This window comes from Copadichromis virginalis, linkage group LG2 (genome assembly GCF_057382275.1).
Source record: "Copadichromis virginalis isolate Kocher_CV1m ecotype Utaka linkage group LG2, C_Virginalis_male_GT1.1, whole genome shotgun sequence".
Classification (NCBI taxonomy): Eukaryota; Metazoa; Chordata; class Actinopteri; order Cichliformes; family Cichlidae; genus Copadichromis; species Copadichromis virginalis.
In genome coordinates this window covers 3,832,452-3,855,436 of record NC_140619.1, presented here as the reverse complement: position 1 = coordinate 3,855,436, position 22,985 = coordinate 3,832,452, and the positions used below count along the sequence as shown (strand labels likewise).

Here is a 22,985-nt window from a genome sequence, read left to right as displayed (position 1 = left end):
TTGTCTCTGCTGCATAAGTATCCCACATTTTTCTGAATATTTTAGCCTGAACAACTTGCAATAATAGGCTCATTATATCTTAGAATATAAATTTATTTTATGTCATTTTGAGTGAAGGCTTAAGTGCAGGTTTTCTAAACTGGAAAACAGATAGGGAGGTGGTAACCAGTCAGTATTGTGAGATACATGAGAAAAAACTCCTTACTGTAGGTACCAAAGCTTTCATTTCACTTGTTGCGAAATGAAAGCGGTGAGAAAGAACTAAACACATTTTGTATGTACAAAAAAGTGGGAAGGACAAAGCATTGTGCCACAAAAACGAGTGAATGGGTTTGTGTGGGTTGATAATTGTCACTGACAAGCAGCTATCCTCTTGCTTCATTTATTGGGTGAACTTAATGTAAAATTCAGTTTTTCCCAATAAAAGTAATTTAAATCAATCATGTCTAGATGAACAGAAGAACAGAGAGTCGTGAGAGAGAGGGCGAGTTGTCAAAGGCAGCTGCGGTTGGATTTATTAGACTTAGAGTGTTTGTGTGTGGGTGAGTGATCTTCACCTAAAGGTAGTGTGATCTGTTTGAAGGAGTTATCCTGACTGAGATACAAAGGGTGAAAAGGGGGAAGAGATCAAGGGCTGACGAGAAAAGAGGTGGGTGAGGGAAAGAAGTGGAGGAGAGGAGGAAGCTTTGATAATTCCCTTTGAGTGGTCCAGGTGGGCGGCGTCCAACCGTAGTGGCATCAAACTAAGCGTATCTCAGCATTTTTTGTTCTCTTTTGTTTTTTTCTTCCTTTTAGCTGGAGGTGGGTGTTTTGTTTTAAAGTTTTTTCCTTTCACCTCAGTAGAAGCCTGAGGAATTTTGACTGATATTTATTAATAAAACATCTCCCATCAGGAAAGAGAGATGACATAAATCAAAAGGCTGTGTTTGAAAGGGAGGATTGATTCTCCCTAATCTTTATCGCAGAAAATAGATTAACAGGAAGTATGTGTGCTGCAGGAATAGCTGCAACTTGTTGGAATTTAATGAGACATGAAGTGGAGTCTCTAAATGAAAAGGATGATTCAATAGTTCTTCTTTAAACTTCTCTCACAGGAGCATTTACGAGGAGCTGATGATGAGTCCTCAGATCTTGCCCAGTTGCTAGGTAATAATACACATTTTGTGTGTTTTTGCATGTGTAGCTGTGCGTGTCCGCCAGGTTTTGAGGGCCAACATTGTGAGATAAACCCAGATGACTGCGAAGACAACGACTGTGAGAACAACTCCACCTGCATCGATGGGATCAACAACTACACCTGCGTCTGTCCTCCAAACTACACAGGTAGACACCCACACAAACACACAAAAACTTTCAATATGGTAAGTTAGTAATTGACAGGCTCTCTGCAGTGACCTGAAACTGTTCCTGCAGGAGGTTTAAAGAGCAATCACATGAGAGGGAGACAGAAGGAGAATGAGAGTGAAATGGCAAAGATTGACTGTGTACTAGAGGGAAGGGGAGAAATAAACAGAGCAACGGAAAGGGTAAAGAAATTGCCGATAAAGGGCAAAGGCTGAGAGGAGCGAGAGCTGCCCTGGCAGAGTCCGGCACGCTGAAGCTAAACTGCTGACTCTGAATTTAAGTTTTTCTGTGTGTAACAGTGTCCTCTAAGACACACACACGTACGCACACACACAAACACGAGGTCCCCTTTAACACTGAACCTCAGTCAATACACACTCAGCAGCACACACACCATGTCATTATCGTTGTTGGCTCTCAGAGTCCTTGCACACTGCCAGCCACCTTACCACATACAGCTGTTGCACACAAACACACACGTTCATGCGCACAGCTGGTTCCTCTGGCACCGAACTCCCCACTTAGCTCAGTGAACCGCAGCGCAATCATCAGGTGTCACATTAAGAGGACAGTACTTTACTAGTCACTCTCCTTTCTCCAAACTCAGCAACCAGGACTGTCACGTCATATTTGCAACACAGAGAGAAAAATCCAGATTTAATGTCATAAGACCTTTGAAACAGCTGATTTAAGGTTTCTTTAACGTGCTCAACAATTTAAATGTCACAGTAGCATTTTGATTATGGTAAAAAATCCATTTTAGACAGATGATGGAGGAAAGGTCAGGAGGTCACAAGAAAATATAATTAATCCCTTGTGAAATTAAAAAAAAAACTGCAATTCAGAAAGTATTAAATAATTTGGTGTGAAAAAGGCAACAAGATAATCAGTGTTTTAGAAAATTCGCAACAATGTCCAGATATGTTGCTCTGGAACTCTGCATGTCCCCAGTTTTCCACCTCTGATGCCTTGTTCCTGAAATAAGCAGCACTAAAGCACAAAGATCACATACCTTCACTTCATTACCCTCCTTGGTGGAAGATAAACCAAGCTGCATGGATGTAGTGTCAACAGTTTGTGTCTTTATATCTGTTAAAATCTCCCACAATTCTCATATGGTCATATTATTGTGTAAAATGATTTTAAATCAGGTAAATCATGCCTAACATCTTTTTCTGTAGCACAGTTTCATTTGCATATGATAATTATTCTAAGGTATTTCAGGTAATTCCACATTGATAAATTTATTTTGGCATCTTTAACAAAGTGCCTGAAGTGTGAAATTGTCTGCTTAGGGAGCTCAAAGACTGAATAATTAAAATTTACTTTCACAGCATGCTTTTTTTTCTTTTCTTTTTTTTACAAGTCAAACATCCTTTCAGAAATTGCGGTGTACTGTAGCTCAAAAAACCTGTGCCTAAAAGTGATTTGAGGCGAGGGTATTGGAGACAGACAGGGCGGGAAGGCAGCAGGATTAGATGAAAGCAGGCAGAGAATGATGGAAATGTGCTTGACCTTTCTCAATACCCGCTTCCTTCCTACCACTAACTTCAACTACTGCTTTTAAACACACTGTTAACCCTTCTCACCCTTTCAGCATGTGTATGTGTGTGTACATCTTTAGACCGCCTCCACTTTTACAGAGAGCATTAACCCCCTTCTCCGTCAGGTCTGAGAAAATGCTGATAGCGCTATTCCCTTTGTGCGTGAGGACATCCACAGCACATCTAAAGCCTTGACCAGGATGCTTTCCCCCCCCTACTGCTATTTGAAGATTACAGAGAGTATGTGTGAAAAGTTTAGTGTGCCCCCCTACTCCCATCTTTCTTCTGAAGTGTTATTTTTCTGTTTACCTTCACAGTTTTTCCCCCACATAAATTCTGAAAATATTTATTCAGATCATTCAGTGATGATGCAGCAGGCATAAAACACAAGCCTAAAATACGATTAAGCCTCACAGTTTCTAAATTGCTGACAGCAAATGTTTTCTTTTTCATCAGGTGACCTGTGTGACGAGGTTACTGACCCTTGTCTCCCTGGTTTTGACCCCTGTCAGCATGACTCCAAGTGCCTTCGCGTTGGCCGCGGTTACAGGTGGGCAACAGTTACATTTGGGGGATCCTTGAAAAACACTGTGTGAAAGTGACAGCGAGCTCACCATGTTAAAGCTGGCTTTTTGTGATACAAGTGAAAGCATTTTTAGGGGGAAATGTTATATTACACTGAACGTTTGTGTGTTTAAACCTTTTATACAGTATAAACCTAAAATCAATCTTTTTATAAATTATAAATAATGAATTATTATGCTATCAGCTTAAAGGCTTCCATGTTGAAAAGGTTTGTTTTTTAATAGCCTAAATTAATGTTTCTTGCAGAATCCTTTCACATTGATCTATAATAATTTCATAAGTATCTAAATTAATTAGTGAGTTAAGATCATTAAAAAGTGTTCACTTAATGCCGATTCTGTTTGTTCCTCATTACTGTGTGGATAATGTTTTACGAATGTGGAACTGATATAAAAATATTTTTACACAAACATTTCCCACACTTATCCATGAGAAATGGGAAAATATGGTATAAAAGTAGAGCTCTGTTACTGACTGAGCTGTAGAAACGAACCAAACATGTCACCTCTTCATGCAGTAAAACACTTGTAGGCGAGAGGAAAAGTCTGTTGCCCACACACTGTGTAATTTTATCCTTATTTCCATGTCACTCAAGGTGTGAGTGTTTACCAGGCTACGTGGGCCAGCACTGCGAGCAGGACTATAATGACTGTCTGGAGAACAAGTGTCAGCACGGAGCGGAGTGTGTGGACGCCGTCAATGGCTATACCTGCGTCTGTAAAGAGGGTTTCAGGTGAGAGTCATGGAAACAAATCAGACACAAACACAGTGAAAGACTGGAGGGCCAGACTGGGAGGGGATACAGATGGCACTTCATAATCAGAGACTTGACTGTTTCGACCTACTGCGTGCATCTGTGTGTTTGCGCGTGTGTGTGTGCTGCAGATGCAGCACCATGTGGTTAATTATAGCAGGGACTGTTGGCAAGAGAGAAACAAATTCATCATCAGTGGCTGAGGGGGGAAAAACAGAGAGAAAGTCATGGATATGCAGAAGAAAAGGAAAGGAACGGAAGACAGAGCCATTAGAAAATGACTGTACGGGAAAAATAGGAAGTTTCACAGATTCAGAATGATCCAGGTGAAAACAAGAAAATATACTGAATCTGTTTGGAAGGAAAGGTCCCCGATTCAATATTTCAAGATTATTAGCTTTCTGTTTTAGCCACTGCAATCTCCTCGTGTAATTCAAAGAGACACATTACAAAACAAGTAGTAAACAACTTTTGTCACATAATAGAGATAAACAAATCATCCAATTAACGCTCTATAAATAAGTTATCTTCTGTTTAATCTACTTCTGCCTCAGCGGGCTCTTCTGTGAGAACCCGCCACCAATGATCTTGCTGCAGACCAGCCCCTGCGACCAATCCGATTGCCAAAACGGCGCCCAGTGCCTGGTGGTTGCTGGGGAGCCCATCTGCCGCTGCATGCCCGGTTTCTATGGCAGCAAATGCGACAAAATGGCCACTGTTCACTTCCTGGGTCGTGATGGGTATGTGGAGCTGCCAGCTGCAAAACTCCGCCCAACTGCACATATTTCGTTACAGGTAGGGTTAACCTTTGACCTCTGTGCATTCATTTTTGTTTTTCAAGGTTTACAAATCCAACAGTCAGCTTTTATTTTGAAATAAACCCAAAGGTGCAAAGGCTATATTCTGTAGCACTCCTCTTAAAAGATTTCCGTGCCGCTTGAAATAGAGCTGTGAGACATTCTAATCAAGCTTATAGAGTTAGTGCAGATGAAGCAAAGCCAACATCTGCTCCACCCTCTGTTTCCATGGCACACTGAGCACCGTGCCCACGCACACATACACACTCACACAGACCACACATTTTGGACACCTGAGAGTCATGTCCTAATGGACACATAATTTTCTTTTTTATTGAAATGAGAAATAAAGTAGGCAGAGAAAGAGAAACAGGAAGAGGAAGGTGGTTTAATTGATATTTACCACCTGTTTGGAACCATGGGGGCTTGCGCTTGTGCATGTGTGTGCGTGTGCTTTTGCATTCTTGCCAGGACTTTTCAATGTCAGGGCCAAGGCTATTAAAACTCTACCAAGAGGCCTCGAGTCAGTGGTAAGAGAGAGAAATAGAAGAATGAAAGAGCCACTGCACTTCATAAATTACTATATGCTTTTTTCCTTCTCCTTTTTTCACTTTTTTCTTTTCTTTAAGGCTGCATCCAAATTCTCTGTTCATCCACATATATGCATCTTCTTCTTTCCTCCCTCTTCCACTTCACTTGCTCTCTCACTCTTTGTACTTTACACCTCTTACCCCCTTTTTCTCTTTTTGGCCTGCATGGCTTTCTCTTTTTTCCAGCAGCTTGTTAGCAGGTGTTGACTTGGCTATGCTCCATTGACGCCAGAGTGTTAAGTGCTTGGCCCCATGGCCCCATTTCCACTTGCTAGTTAGTTAGCGCTTAAAGGAGCACGCGAGCAAGTGTGACATGTCAAGTGTGTTTCTGAGACAAGTGTGGTGGAATTTGTTTTCTTTTTAAATGGTTTACAGTTGATGGTATAAAATAACCATCGTAAATCAGACACCCATTTAACCTGCTTTAATATTGAGTCAGATATGCATCAGCAATCTTAACTGAAGCAAAGTATTAGCTTTTCACAGAGTAGATCATTTCTGAGGTCTGGAGGTCAATATTTTTCAAGTTTGTGTACGTTTGGGAGCAGTGAGCAATCTGTTTTATAGTTGAACAGGGGACATAATTTTGTTTTACTAGAAAAAACCTCACTTACATCACTTGAGTAAAACAAGTTTAAAATAGCTAAGATGATCTTAGCTAGTTAGCTAAATTAGCAAGTTAGCTTACTAGCTAACTTGAAGTTGATTTGCTTAAATGATGTAATGAAACATCACATGATGCTATTATATATGTTGTTATACACACAGATATTATAGCGTCATATGCACACAAGCCCTGTTTTTATCTAAATAAAAATGAACAATTCAGGTCTATTTCCTTCTATATGTGCCACTATGACCTTTTACCAGATGATTACTGAATTAAATGAAATATGAAAAATATGACAAACTGTGTATCAAATTCTGTAATTTTTGACGGCTGTTTTTGTGTCCAACGTTTTTCTCTCTCCAGGTGGCTACAGACAAAGACAACGGTATTTTGTTGTACAAGGAGGACCATGATCCTCTGGCAATTGAGCTTTATCAGGGACACATACGTCTTATTTACGACATCGCCAACTACCCACCAACCACTGTGTACAGGTAGGCCACATAAAACAGAAAAGCTGTCCTTCACATTCTTAGAATTCACATTCACTTATTTGAATCATTATGAAGGTCAAGTTTAAGCATGCCTTAAGTACCTATGAGAGAATAAAGATTCATCCACTATTCTATCACTTTTATCTCGCTAATGTAAGCAGACTTATTATCGAATTTACTCCGACGTGGAAATGCATCAATTAAAATGATTTTGGTTTTACATTCCATTAAAGTTAAAACAAGCATTGTGTTGATACGTAGGTTCAAATTACTTTAAAAGCACACTTTGAAAAATAAAAAGCACATAGATGCATACCTTCCCCAAAAAACCATGATGAAAAAGAATTCAATTACTAAGGTTCAAAGAGTAAACAGTAGGTTAAAGATTACAAAAAGCATTCACTCACATAGACATATATTTTTGAGTTTACAGCCACTCGATAAACATTACAGGGATTCAAAGTGATTAAAAAAAATAACAGAAAAATATGCATATATACACATACACAAAACTAAAGTCACCAAGAAAATGGATTTCAGTGGTTTAGTCATCCACACACAAATCTGCCTACATATTTTTGCAAAAACAGCAAGTGCGTCATAGTTTCTAGAAAAATTCCCTTATAGTATTGACCATAAGAAAAAACAAAGATCATCAAGGAAAAGAACATGATAACATTTTCATAGCAGTAATAGAACAATTTTGTGAGGCCTTTTAGTGTTATTATACTTATATTTGGTTGCTTTATCCAACTGAAATAAGATGTGCATTGTTTTGTAACACAAGTCATAAACTTCAATTCAAATGTTTAAATAATAAGTCACTTGATACAATAAGCAGTCACTTAATGCAACCCTGAAATAAGCAACGTCAAATAGTGTATCCTGTTTCAAGCAGTATTAGTGATGTAAGCTGTTGTTACACAACTTACTAAGTGCCAATTAAGTTTTTTCAACTCCACGTCTGAAGGCTACAGGGTGCACTGTAAAATAAACTGAGGGTGATGTCATCCATAGATTTATTTCATACACATATAAGACGAGGAGAAAGGGCTAATACAATGTCAAAATTACAATATGAAAAACTGCATACAATATTACCTCAAGTGGTTTTTGGATATATAACACACAGAGAATCTTATACAAGTTGTAACGTGGGCTCATCAGCACAAACATATGTGTATTTATGTTACTACATAATATCAAAAACAGCTCGTGGGTGTTTGTAATGAAACGCCATATATTAGACCAGATATTTACTGTACATAGACAGTGTTTACTGCACAGGGTAGGGTGAGTCCACCACGCTGCTAATCCAAATACAATACTGTTAGACTTTTATTTCTTATTACAGTGTATAAAAGTGTGGCTGTGTGTGTGTGTGTGTGTGTGTGTGTGTGTGTGTGTGTGTGTGTGTGTGTGTGTGTGTGTGTGTGTGTGTGTGTGTGTGTGTGTGTAAGGGGGGTTCTCATTCACTCTTCATTCTCCTTGCTGTATATTCTGAGTGATTTTCTTCCTTTGTGGGTTTTTTTCACACTTTCTCTGGATAAAAACAAAGTCATAAGAAAAGGAGACTGTGGTCTTTTGATAATATGCAGCCCGCTCATAATGAATTTAAGTTTAAGATTAAGGTATTACATCATACTACAAATCCCTTAAGTAACTCAAGGAGAAGAAAATTTAAGCCACAGTTTACTAGGTCAAGGGCAAGACTGGCTCTGCATCAGATATTTCAAATTTGAATCATTTACACCGTCAAATTTTTGTAGGAATTGTTCAGAATAATCTACCTACAGTAAAATCTGCATACAGATTGACTTTAGTTTATTGTTTAGCTTTTATACTTTCGTACTTTTTTATTAGTTCTCATTTTCCTCATGTTTTTATTTTGTTGTACTAATGTAAATTTACCTTGAGGATCTTTAAAGGTGCCTAGAAATAACATTTATTATTATTATTATTATTGTTGTTGTTGTTGTTGCCTGATTTGCTTCTATGTCATTAGACAAACTTAGATTTGCTTTTCTCTGAAAAACAGAAATTCAGGTTCTATATAAATTAAAATTGATAGATGTTAATTACATTTATTTTAAATCTCAAAATAAGGCAAGAAAGTCTTTGCTTGTAGTAGAGTTAAATTGTTAAAGACAATATATGCTCCTTTATTTATATGACATTTGGTGTTTGTATCTACTGATATGATGGCATGTTTTTCATCAGATGCGATTTCCATATGGGTTAGGCAATGTGATAAACATTGGGTCGATTTAAACCTTGTATACAATCTGCGCCATTTGGGTGGAAAATCAGAATTTGCCTTTAGGACAATATCTTTCAGTTTTTGTTTTTTTTTTTCTTCCATGCTGTGCCTTTACCACAGAGGGCCATAGCTCAATAGAGATGCTGTGTTATATATTTAGCAGTTGTTCAGAAGACTCATGTATTGATAGTAATCAACTTTGCTCCAGACCTCCACCAGTACAGTTAGGCATTCAGCTCAGCTTCAGAGCTGCAGCCCTTTATTTAAAGATGTTCTTTCTTGGTTGGAAAGAAAAACCTACTAAACTATCATGTTTGACATTTGTATAATCTTTTGATTTCTGTGGTGCTATTCTGTTTCTTTTGGGTAGGGTGACATGTGGAAGCCACATATATCAAATATGACCTTAAAAAGAATATGTGCTTGTGTTTAACAATGAATGACATATCGGGAAAAGCAAGGAGAATACAAGAGGAATGGCTCATTATAGAGGAAGGAAGGATCAAATGAAAGACTGAAAATGATGGGATGAAGCTAATTAGATATTGGCACAGATGGGGTGGGATGGAGGCAGGGCTGAAAGGGTTGACTAGGAGAGGGGACAGCAACAGAGACACACAGATGCATAGAAAGACAGATTGATCTGCTAACAGTCTGATAACGATAGAAAGAGACCCAGAAAGCCAGATGGATGGACTGATGCTGGATGGAAGGCATGAATGAAAGACCAGACGACACAATAAACAGATAACTGAGTAGAATACATTTCCCGCCAAAGGAGGAAAACGGAAGGGGTAAAACAGATGGATGGAAGCCGTCGAAATGAAAAGACCATGTAATGCAGCTGAACTGCAGGATGGATGAGAGAGGACTGAGGGATGACCGAGGGATGGAGTGAAAGAGGGCGAAGAACAGAGGGAAAAAGCAAACCACAGACTGAGTCAGGGAATTATCCTTGTCTGGTCTTGTTAACTTGACATGGGCCACGCCTGGAAGGGAAACAGACAGACACAGTGCAAGAACAACTGAGAAAAGTGGAGAGAGACAGATGACGACAGGGTAGAGAGAGAACGTATACCGGTACTTTAAGAACATAAAAAGCAGAAAAAATAGTGTCAAATGGGAAAAAACAAATCCGGATATGGGAGTGACAGAGTATGAAACAAAGATCCATACAATGAAGTCGTGTCTAAGCCTACAATGCTATAGCTCTCAGTAAACACTGTCTCTGAAAGGAGACAAGGCAGAACTCCAGTACTGAGGCTTATTTTACCACAAGCTGCTATGCGTTGCCATTTTTTGATTACATGACTCTGACTGTCTTATCTCCCCTAATTTAGAAATACATTGTAAACTAATTCAAACCACATGGCTGGGCAGGCACCACAAAACACCCTGCCACCACTGAACTGATAGTGTCCAGAATGGCGTAACTGTTTAACCACCACAATCTTAGCACAGCAATTCTGGCAGATCCCAAATATGGCACTGACTATACAGCGGTTGTACAGCCAGCGCCAGAAACCAGTGCCAGTCCCTGGGATGTTTCTGAGTGATCCCTGGGTTAGTTATCTTGTGAAGAAACTAGAGAGCCTGGGCGATATGTTCAAGCCAGTTTGGCACAGTGTGCTGAAATGAAGCAGTCATGGCCAGATAACACAGACCAGTGTTAAATGAGAAACCAGTCCGTCTGTGGATTCTTACAGATTACGTGTAAGGTCCCCTGTGGAGTTCATTTGTCAACAAATTTTACAGTTTACAGTAATAGCTATTAAAATAACCATTACTAAGAGCCATTAAAGCACATTGTGTGCAACCTAAATGATAGCAAATGTAATAATTTCATTTCTCTTTCCTCATAAAACATGCACAATCACTTTCTATACATTCTGTATTTTTCCATACATGTAATTTAGTTAAGAGGCCATGCATGCATTGCTATCACACTTAGATATCACCCACTGACAGCCTGCTTCACCAAGTGGCAAGCTCAGTATGCAGTTACCACCTTGTTTAATGACGGCTGTGACATCTCACTGATCATGAATGATGTTTCCACAGCTCGAGAAATATGCTGAAGGAGAGAAGAGAGTCGGCCGTGGAATAAGTCACACAACATTGACCTTCAAGACTTGAGTTTGATACTCGCCATTTGGGTTACATTTCAGCATTGTTAAAGTGTAGCGTTAAAATATACACTTTCACAATGCTGAACACAGGTTACCATGTGATGGGTGAGAAGTGACTTGTATCACCCTGATAACCTGGTAGAATACAATCAGGAATTTATATGCACTTATTCACCACCACTATATATCTCCTACATAATATGGGTCACTATAGGTATAAGAGGTTGACGACTAGCCATACTTATGAGTGATCACAACTGATCAGTGGGATAAATATTTGTCATAACAAAAATGGAGCTAAAAAAAAATCCACTGGCTAGCTTTAAAACAGAGAGGTGGCTAATACTAGAGAAATGCAAACATTTACATACATACACAGTGTATTGGAACTGCATATGCCTTTTGGTGCATGCACCTTTTGACAGAAGCAAACCTGTCCAGACAACACAAATATCAACAGCAAAAAAGGGAAAAAAGAAATTGAGGACTGCAAAAAGGAGGAGAATTTCAACAGGCCTCACTAAAAAAATACAGAGGCAGAAACCAGAGGGAATAATTAAACTGAAATGAATACAAGGGATGTGTTGAAGAGGGGAATGTCTCTTTTTGTAGTTCAAAAAAAAAAATCGAGATGGAAGGCAGCTACAGAAGGAGAGGCAGGGGAAGGTGTACAAGTCTTTCACTGTGCCCTCATTAGCGCCAGATGAAAGTGTTAAATGAAAATGTGTGCCTTTGTGTGTGCATGCCACTGTGCAGGGGACGGGGCACAACGCATCTGTTTGTTGTGTATTCATGTGGTGCCCTTTACTAAATGTCACACTAATCTCCCATCAGGTCAAAGAGAGCACATCTACTGTTATTCATCAGCAAGTGACAGAGTGAGTGGTGCAGGGATGGATGGGTTCTTGAAAGGAGAAAGGGATCGAGCAGTAAAGGCAGCATAGAAAAAAAAGGATAGGGGAATGGATGAGTGGGCAGAAAGGAGACAGAAGAAAGACAGGTAAAGTGTTGAAGGAAGATGATGACGGATGGTTGAACAAGAGAAAAGGGAAAGTGATGCAAAGAATGGAAGAAGCATTATAAATGGCCATGGATTTGAGCTTATGTCAAACATAATCATTTCTGGAGGGCATAACGTAACATAACAGTTGGACTTTGTGCAGGTGTTCCTTAATTGTAACTCACTTAAATATGCAGCGTATCACATACACCCAGTATGGAAACATACATACAAACGAGTGACCATAGCAAGCAGTTTCTATTCAGATACAGGGCTTCCTCAAGATTTTGGACCTTCATTTGGGTGAATAAAGTGACTGAATGTCTGACCTGAATCTGGCCACAAGGCTGTGGTTAAAACAGACAGACAATCCTTGAACATTATAGGTTTAAAATTCTCAGAGGCTATTGAGACATTTGAATACTGAGTTCTTAGAGGCCTGAAACAACAAGTCCTCATTCCTGAGACTCGACATCAAAACGCAGCGAATCCACTCCTGAAAAGTACAAATTTCATCTGAACTGGCCAGCCTGGTTTAGTGAAAGCTGAAAAAATAAGGAAAGAAAACAGTGAAGGAGTGCTCCATTCTCCAGCTGCTGTCTCAGTAATGGCTAATTGAGGTTACCACAGCAATATGGAACTGGGATGTGTGTCTGCTGAGCATCATTGTAATCAGACTGGGCTGTTTAACACACACATACATACAGTCTCACAAACAAGTTAGCTCACTCGAACATACTTCGATATTGCACAAAGACTACATACTACTGTAGTTGTATAGACTTGTAGATGTATAGTTGTTAAAAAACATTCACACATGCATGTTTGCAAGCTCACATACAGACGCAGCAAATGTGCTTCAGAAACAGCGTAATAAATGACAGGAGTGGCTAATTAGATTTAACAGTGTAAGAGGATCTCCATGGTTATTTCTAATCCAAATATGTTTTTTCAGTTTGAGATAAAGTCAATGACCTGTAATTACTTCTGGGTTTGTATTAGACTCTGTTATATGACAGAAAGCCAGTTTTGGGGTTTGGGAAGTTCTTTTTGGTGAAGTTTATTTGTGTGTGTATGTGCTCATTCAGGATTTTGGACTGACAGGAAATTGTTGTCCCTTGTGGCTTTGGATGAATACAGTGAAAGTTAGAGAGAGAAGCAGTTTCAATCTGCTACGGCTGTGTGTTTGTTTTTATTGAATTCTATAATGGACAGTTTCTTGTACTAATACACAGGGCTAACAGAGTGCTCTTTAGAAGTGTCTAAAACATACATAATTGTGCACACATTTGGAAGCACTGTATCCATCCATCCATTTTCGTAACTGCCTGTTTAATTAATGGTCAGGCTTGGGCCTATCCGAGCTGTCATAGCGCAAAAGGTGGGGCGCACACTGGACAATATGCATATGTATCTCAGAGCTAATACCAAGGGACAAGCACCCATTCCTGCTCACATTCAGACTTATAGTTTACTTACAATTTAGATTAATCAGTTAACCTAATATTCATGTCTTCTAACTGTGGGAGGAAGCCAGAGTACCTGTTGAAAACCCACCTAAGCAAAGGCAGAAGATGCAAACTCCACACAGAAAGGCTCGAGCTGGCCAGTGTATTTAAACCCAGGACCTTTTTGCTGTTATATACTTTAAATCTGCAGAATAATTCACAAACATGCAGGCACACAAATCATGGACAAGCTATTGAAAATATCCACTTTAAAAAATAAGGACGTTTAATGTTGGTAACATTCAAACTCATACACTCACCTGCAGCGCTGCCAGCTGCTCAGACTCAGACACGCTAGTCTTTAGTCAGCTACTTCCATCTGGTGGATTTTTGGTTTCACAACAAGTCCAGTGCTGTGTTTGCCATGTCCATGTGTTAAAAAAATGTGTTTATAGGGTTCCTAAACAACACATCAATCTGAGAGTTTTCAGCTTTGTGAGCAGCTCCATTTAATTTAAGAAGACAAGCAGTTGAGCAAATGAGGGGAAAATGAGATGAAGAGCTTTTGGACTGAAAGCAAATAAGCTTTAGAAGAGGAATAGGGTAAAAATGACTGTTAAATGACATTGGGGCTAGAAAGGTGATTGAAGCAGAGCAAAAGGAGAAAAAGAGAAGAGGAAGTGGATGGGGAAGAAGATAATGAAAAGGAAGTGATGAATAAAGAGGAAAGAAGAGAATGATATGTAATGCAAAAAATGAAAGAACTAGAGTAATACAAAGTTAGGTTTGAGGAGGAGGCTGCTGAGGTACATAACTGATTTTTCTGGCTAGCAGACCATCATTTTGCTATGTTTACTAGGCCTGTTCTCAGCCTTTATTAAATTACATGGTTCCTAATGGAAACCATGTATGTGTCTATACTGAGTCTACAGTTGTTATTTTACAAGCTTTTAGCTGCGTGCTGAACATGACTGATGTCATGACAATCAAATGCTTTTCACATTTGTTGATGGACAGTCACATGTCCTTGTAAAACCTCCATTCAAATCTCAGATTAGCACTTTCAATTAATAGAAACTGGTTAAAAAAATAGATTCCTAATTTTTACCCAGTTGTCGAGGACAGTGTCACGTGAGGAGACAAAGCAAATGAGTCCATAATAAATTCTTGATTCTTTTTAAGGCCTGTTAATGTGTTATACTGTATGTTGTAATGCATACTGTTCTTTTGTCCTTCTGTATGGTCAGCATTTTTATGAAAGTCACACTGGCCTGTATCCAGAACTCACAAACTTTGCTCCATTTGCTGTTAATGTAACATCGCTGTAATCTGAACGCTCTATAAACAGCTGTCAATCACAGCTGATTTAAGGCTCCTTAGCTAGTTAGCAAATAAGTGGTTGCAGACAAAGGGAAGTATTGTCCTGATGTTTCGCTGTGGGAGTCTGGAGCAGACCACCAGCAGAAAGAGTAGCTTCACTTGTTCATTTCTGTTTTTGATGTTCTGCAAGAACTTGGTTGAGCGGAGGCACGGTCAACTTTACCACCCCGCGATTTACCTCTCTTTCCCTCCCTGTCTCTCATTCTCGCTCTCTCTCTCTCCTTCTCTCAGCTTTGCCAAACCACTGTCTCTATAGCTGTCTGTCTCCCCTCCAGCAAAAACCACTTAGCAGAGAATCTCAGACACACGCATTCACACAAGAACACATACACTTTCCTCCCAGGGTCAAACGTGGTGCAAAAGGTCATAATGTTAGTTCTTTGCAGACTTCTCTTCAATGGAAACATTTATTCTTCCAAAAAATATCAGAACTTTACCACAATGGTCCAAACTGGTTGAGTCCGGCTATTAAATTGTAAGAATCCGGTTTTGCCCCAAGGCTTGAGCTCATCAGAACAAACAAGCCCATGTGCTGCTAGAAAGTACTGGGCCTCAACCCCCATGTTAGGAAATCATGAAATAGATCAAGCGCACATTATAATCCCTTCCACAGTAACACAATATTGAGGATGTAATCAGTGTGTTTTATGTCTCGGGATAGCATTTCGACACAGATTTCCCTAATTTCTTTTTCATTTAGGTTGGTCGATTTGCAAACACAACAAAACAAAGAAAAAATAGTTTGACTCGAAAATGTTTGGAGTCTGTTTTGGGTCTGTTTTTCCAATTTGCTCTAACAGTTTTTGCAACGGTAATCTATCATAATCATGCACGTACTGAAATTATGTCCTTTTTTTTCTGTTTGTGTGCATTTGTGCGTTCGTTACAGCGTTGAGTCTGTGAATGACGGGCTTTTCCACACAGTTGAGCTGCTTATTCAGAACCACTCACTGAGCCTAGTGGTGGATAACAGCACCAACAAGAGCCTGGGAAAGCTGGCACGCCAGCCCTCCGTCGACCACAACACCCAGCTTTACATAGGAGGTACGCACACGCATTTCTTCATAAACACGATGCATTTGCGGTACACAGATGTTACTTTGGCCTACCCTACTTCTTGTTTGCTGTGCAGCGCATGGGTACATACGCGTATAGGCACACACAACATGCAAACGCGCACGCAGACTAACACACACTAAATCACAGCAAGGGTTGTGGTAAGGAAGTGGAAAACTGTTTTTATTCAACTTTTCTTCAAGAAAGAGGGTAGACACGCCTCTGAGAACAGTAACTCCTTTTTTCTCGAGTAAGAGAGACATACTGTTATTGTGCAATAGTGAGAGCTGCAATGCTGTATCCTTGTTGTTTTTTACACTGTATTTCAGTGTAAGCCAAGCCAGAATGAAACCAATAAAGGAAATATCTTAATCAAACATTATACTATACTTTCCATTGTTATTACTGCTCATTTCTGTCTGTTTCTGGTTTTATTTTCACCAATTCCCAGGAGTGCCATCCCAGGTCGTGGCCTCAGGTCTGCGTCCAGGGCCTGAACGATCCCCTCAGGGTTTTAGTGGCTGCGTCCACAATGTCCAGATCAATGGGGAGCCTCAAGACCTGAGTTATAGATCCAGAGGAGCAGGACAGCTACAAAGAATTGAGGGCAAGGTAATTACTCAACGGCTGGCATAGATTCCACAGCATTTACTAGAACGCACAGTAGCATGTTAAAATAAAATTAAAGTATCATAAGTTCATTCAGTGCTGTTAAGAAACCTTGAAGGTTTTATTGAGAACTCTATGGCCTACATTGGTTTTGTAACTCATAATCCCGTAACTCTGTCCTGTAAGTTCGCCTATCAACATATCATCAAAGAAAGTTATGTTTGGCAATAGTAAGAGGACATCTGGCTGAAATACCATGTAAAAAATCATAGTGAAAAACCTTATGACAGCAGTGTTCTGTTTTGGGTTCGGAGCAAGGATCCAATCCAAGCAAGCGTTCACTTTCATAATATAAGCCACAGTAGAAGTCTGATGAGTTTTAAGGCACTTCAACAAAGTCAGCAGCTGCTATGGAAAAGTATACACGCTGTCTTTCCAATTTGGAAACATATTTAATCTGGACCCTTGAAGGGCTGCAGCATTAAGGCAACATCAAAACATTTCTCTGGTTGCGCCACCTACCTCCATGCTTGTCGTTTCTAACAGTGATTTCTTCATTTTATGTTCTGTCACTAGGGTGATGGCATTCTTGCGGGGTGTCATTCGTGCAGTGTTTGTGCACAGGGTGCATGTAGAGAAGGAGGGGAGACGGGAGTAACTTGCGATTGTCCTCCTGGACGCAGTGGGGCTCTGTGTGACCAGACGACAGGCACAAACCCCTGTCAGAACAACAGGTAAGCCAAAATGGCAGAGACATTGAATGTGAGGTGTGAATTTAACTTGCAATTACAAACTCATAGGGGCACACATTCTGTAAAGCGTGCATTTTGTAACAGTTTTAGTTTAGTTTGCTAAGTTATACTGATAGGAGAATGAAAGAAACCCTCGTGTCAGACCCTTTGACCACACACAGAAGCAAAATTTCCCTGGTCAAGCTTTATTTTCTGTTTGTTATATAAAATGAATAATTGCCACCTGTTTGTGATGTTTCTAATGCCATTTTGTCATACAAGCCAGCCAGGTATCTGTTTAGTATAGATTTTGAAATCATGTGGGTTTAGTGGTTTTAAAGCAACCATGGATGAAACCACTTTCCAACCCCAGCATAATTCTCTCCTGTAACATGTTTTCCTTCTGCTCTGCTCTTTCTCCAGATGTTCTCATGGCCAGTGTGTTCCCAAGGGTCAGTCTTACAGTTGCCAGTGTAATGAAGGCTATCAGGGTCAGTTCTGTAACCGACGACAGGAGCCTCCAGCATGCAGGGGGGTTCGCTGTGGGCGTGGGGAGTGTCGGGTGTCAGAAAGGGGAGAGCCGTTCTGTCACTGTCAGCCAGGGTTCACCGGGCCTATTTGTGACACAGGTAACACTGAAAGATTATAAAAAGAAGAAACGGAAATTTGCCGAGAATGAGAGCATATTATGATTTAAAATGTGCTTTTTTTTAACGCCACCAACATGCAGAAATCACATGTCAAGGAGAAATGGTAAGAGAACAGCTGAAGCGCCACCAACCCTTAAGAACATGCACGTCCACCAGCAAGATTCCCCGCATGGACTGTTCCAGATCCTGCCAGGCTTCACCTGGTGTTTGCTGTAGCGTCACCAAGACCAGACGGAGGAAGGTGGTTTTCCGCTGCACAGACGGCACCTCGTACTCAGAGGAGATGGAAACCGCTCTGGAATGCGGCTGCTCCAAATGTCCGTTGTAACAGCACAGCAGTTTGTTTTGCAGCACTCACCGCCGCCTTTTTGTGAATTCCACACATCAACGAAGTTGTCGCTCGGAGAATTTTCCACATTGATGAGCACCAGCATGACACAATTTTTAATTTCCACATTTTGTTTGACCGCTGCCAATTTGCTGCCAAGAGAAACGATAAACAGAAACAAAAATGGGACACGTGTGTGTGTTTTGACAGAGAGAAAATATATTGTAAGATATAAGTGAGAAAAAAACATAGAAGTTATTTTTATTATGGATTTTTTTTTCTAAAAGATGATAAAAGGACTGATTTTTGTAATATGTTGATTATATAATGTGTTGCATAGTATAAAAATGTTATTTTTACCTTGTAAGAAGTACACAGCAAAATAGATTAACATTCCTTAAAAGTATATGAATTTATATATGTGTAAATCTATATAAATATTTACCCTAACCCAATGAATTTTATATCTTCTAAGTGTATTTGCATGATGTTAATGTGAGTGCCAATGTGTGGGACACTGGGAGAGAAGAGCAGAGAAGAAGAAGAGCTCTGTTGATTCCACACAAAGGAAAAGGTGGCAGGCTTTTGAAGTCCTTCTTGGAGGCTAAAAGCGAACTGTATGTGCCTAGCTAACCTGCTTCTCTATATAATGGACATTATCCTCACATGTGAGTTCCCATAAAAGACTCTTTTCACAGAGATGATTTAACAGTTTGCTCTAATATTGTGTCATTCTTATTTGCTGTTGCACGCCACACTTGGAGCCACATAAGGTTTGACATTAAATTGGAAAGGCATCTGCTATTCATTGGAAAATGTTATGAATCAGAAATTCCCATAGAAATCAATAATAATGAAAAACATGCTGTAAATTCAGCATTATGCTCACTCTGAACTTGTTCGAGTTAGACTGCTGAGATTTAAAACATACACAAGTGGAGACGGGAAGACATCTTTTTTGAGTTATCCTTTTAAATAACAAGAAGTTTTCTCTCAAGAGTCACTTACTGAGTGTAGCTGGTTGGGCTCCGAGGTATTTTTTTACACCCATAACAAATGCTGCAATGTGAGATGTCAAACTTGGTATAAATAGCAAATACGCCAATTCTCGCTGTTTGCTATTCAATTAATGCTTAACAAGGACAAACTGTTTCAATAACAACAATACACCAAAGTCACATGTTTTTGCCTTAACAGATAAGGATGTCAGAAATCATTGAAAAATGTTGCTGATTTATGCAAGTTCACTACTTTTGATGTGCCTGTGTTGAAATCCAAAAGGTTTGCTGCAATATTTTCAACAGCTGCTACTGAATTGTTTTTGGATAAATAAGCATCATAGTGTCACATGTAGCAATTCACACCAGTCCATAACAACAATCAAAATAAATGTGTGGCCTTACGTGGTATACCTCTCCCTAATCTCTTAATTAGATCGTATTTTAAGGTCCTAGGAAATATAAAAACCTCAAATTAAGTAATATAAAGCCTTAACCACGTGGCAGTTCTTTCAGTTTGAAAGATTGTCTGTAGAAAGTGCCTCATAGCTTTGTGATGAATGTGAAACTGCAGTACCACGTACCAATTTCTGTGTTTTACCCTCTGTTATAAGAATAGAGCATTTGTTGTGTTACAATAACAGTATATAATGCAAGAACCAATATTTGCTTTAAAATGCATATGGAAGGAATCATTTTATTGTAAAGGTGAAGATTTTGGTAATTCAATAATGGTTTTAATTTGAGTGTTGACATTGTAGGTGGAGGTTAAAAACTATTATGTGCTCTTGTTGACCAAAATGTAATTTGCTCCGGTGTGATCATAGCAAACCTCCACCATCACAACTAAAAACAGCTTCAGTCAGTTTGACACATAAGAGAATCTGATTACACGCAAGAAACAACAACACAACTGAACACAAATACATTACCTGTGCAGTTTCTTATTGCCCACAGTTGACTAACACAATTAAAAGTATTAATATGATGTAACTACTACTGTACTGTTTACTTTATACAATGTTGCTTTGTTTACACAGAGGCAAAGCATCATCAGTAAATTTACAGCTCTGCTATTAAAGGTTTGCAACAGTGTTAAAATGATGATTTTCTACACTTTTATTCTTCTTGCTTCTTCACTATGAACATTTTCCTTTCATTCCCTACTTTTCTTCCAATGTTCAAGAGAATATTATCTTTTCCCCACAGTGTCTCCTTCATTCACAACCTATCCCCTTTCATTTTCCTACTTGTTAGCTTCTATCCTCATTTTTACAGCAGTTCCAGCCTTTAACTGTCCCCTCGTTTCCTTTTACCCACTGCACATCTTCGTCTCCTGATACTGATTGCTTAGCTTTTCATTCTGAACAAAATAAAGCACCTCAGTTATTAGTTATTGACAATGAAAATAACTGTAAAATCAAACACGTGTATATGTCCTAGGTTTAAAAAACACGATTATGTGAGTGATAATTGATACTTATGTTGAATGTTAAAATTAAACTACCATTGAAACTATAATAATCTTTCATGTGTGAGTTTTTAAATACAGTGTGCCAGTGGAAAGTGTGCTTACTGTACCCAGTCTTCAGTCACTAGAGCTCAATCCACTAGAGCACCTTTGGGATGGGGTGAAATGGGAGATTCACAGCTGTCTTACTTGCAGTATGATGCCGTCATTATGGTATGTCACCATGCAGTATGTCAGTATGGAATGTTTCCAGCACCTTGTTTAATCAATGCCATAAAGAATTAGGTCAAGAAATCAAAGGGGGTCCATCCAGGTTCAATTTGGGTTCTGTACCAGAGGCCTGGGAGCTTAAGGGTCCTGCACAGTATCTTTGCTGCTCCGACTTTACTCCTCTGGACAGAGAGCTCGGATTTTGTTCCTGGTATCTGCTGGAGCCACTCTCGTAGCTTTGGGGTCACTGCACCGAGTGCTCCGATTAACGCTGGGACCGCTGTTACCTTCAAACTCCACATCTTCTCGAGTTCTTCTTCAGCTCTTGGTACTTCTCCACCTTCTCATGTTACTTCTTCCTGATGTTGCTGTTGTTTGGTACATCTATCAATGTAGCAGTCTTCCTCTGCTTGTCCACTACGACTATGCCCGGCTGGTTAGTCATCATCTGTGTCTGGAAGTCCCACAGAATCTTAACTCAGTCATTCTGGACCACACTAAGGGGCGACTCCCATTTTGACCTCGGGACTTCCATGCCATAATCTTCCTGTATACTATATTACACTTGTTTATGGTGTTTCATGTATGCCCTGCCTGCTAGCGTCGTGCACTCTGCTGTTATGTGCTGGATTGTCTGAGGGGCATCTTTACAGGGTCTGCACCTGGGTTCTTACCTGGTGTGATAAACCCCTGCCTCTATGGATCTTGCACTGAGTTTCTTCCTGTGCTGCCATAATTGTGCCTCTGTGCTTTCTTTCAGTCCAGCCTTGTCCAGCCATTGGTAGGATTTCTGAATCTCAACAACTTCTTCTATCCCCCGGCCTTCCATGATGGCTCCTCCTCACTTATAACTCACCAGTTATGGCATTAAACATATTGCTGCTCCTGGGCTGGTCTGCCATTACCCTTGAGTTGTTGCTTTCTGATGGTGTGTTGATGCTGATGGACAGTTGACTGCTGCAGTTAAGACTGATCGCCTCTCCTTGAAAATGCTACTCCATTTGTATTTTAAGTTCACATTTTTGCTTAATATTGATTTGAACTGTAACTTCTGAATTCTAAAAAGTACATGAAAAAAGGACATGTGCCATTCATTTTATTTGAATAAAATTTCATTTAGCGTTTGTAATAGGTTTAGGGTGTAAATGAACACCTGACCTTACCTGATTGGAGGTAAGATGGTTACATAGAAAACTGGGTGTTTGTTATACACTAAAGGTAGGAGTATGTGACAGTTATCCTTAGTGGTTGCAAAAGGTGCAAAATGCATCTGCACAGAGATATGCTTTAGTGGTCTTAAACTCAGAAACTCACAAATAAAATGTCTTAAAAGTTTTTAGTGCATACTATTAACTATTAACATCAATCCAGAAGAATACTTATCTTTGAACTGGTCCAACAGGACAGGTCTGCTTTCATTTTAGACACTGAGAAATGTTTTACTTTCAGAGAAATATAAAAGTGTTTAACTCTGATAACAAGAGTGTTTTGCTGTTTTCTTACAAATCACACTCTATGATATACGAGAGCCTTAACATTTCCCTAATGTTATCTGGTTTGCATGGAATCCATCCCTTTCTACTAATTAGCATGCAGGCAGCTGAGAAAGTCAAAACATCCTGACTAATGTTAATTGACCAGAATGTTTCTCACCAATAGATGGCAGCATTGTACAGACAGAGAGGACATAGCATGTTGATAACTTAGTGATTAGAGCCTACTGAACAGTCATATTTTGTTTCCCTAAGAGGGCCATCTAAATTTATACATTTAAACAGTGCTTAACACAAGTCAAGCCAAAAAAAAGAAACTAAAAGGAGTTTGTCCTGGATCAGTTGACCAGCTCTTTATTTTAGGTGTGATTTTCACATGTTTTTGATGCTAATATAAGAGAGGTAGAGGTAGGACCACAAGCCAACCCGCAGCAGCACAGACTGAGAGTAAACAAAACTCACAGTTTGGGACATCCCACGATTGTGTGCTCACACAGTTGCTCC

At 39.6% G+C, this 22,985-nt stretch overlaps 1 protein-coding gene across 1 annotated transcript in view; it reads left to right on the top strand.

Moving 5' to 3' along the window:
* slit3 (slit homolog 3 (Drosophila)) overlaps nucleotides 1–20,408 on the top strand; it is a 241,607-nt gene extending 221,199 nt beyond the window's left edge. The window contains exons 29-38 of the mRNA XM_085468616.1: nucleotides 1,184–1,323; nucleotides 3,345–3,438; nucleotides 4,069–4,206; nucleotides 4,782–5,022; nucleotides 6,588–6,718; nucleotides 15,825–15,979; nucleotides 16,443–16,603; nucleotides 17,177–17,334; nucleotides 17,755–17,960; nucleotides 18,062–20,408. Coding sequence (XP_085324742.1) covers nucleotides 1,184–1,323; nucleotides 3,345–3,438; nucleotides 4,069–4,206; nucleotides 4,782–5,022; nucleotides 6,588–6,718; nucleotides 15,825–15,979; nucleotides 16,443–16,603; nucleotides 17,177–17,334; nucleotides 17,755–17,960; nucleotides 18,062–18,309 — 1,672 coding nt within the window. The 3' untranslated portion in view covers nucleotides 18,310–20,408. The remainder of the gene's footprint in view (nucleotides 1–1,183; nucleotides 1,324–3,344; nucleotides 3,439–4,068; nucleotides 4,207–4,781; nucleotides 5,023–6,587; nucleotides 6,719–15,824; nucleotides 15,980–16,442; nucleotides 16,604–17,176; nucleotides 17,335–17,754; nucleotides 17,961–18,061) is intronic.
* The last annotated feature ends 2,577 nt before the right edge of the window (nucleotides 20,409–22,985 follow it).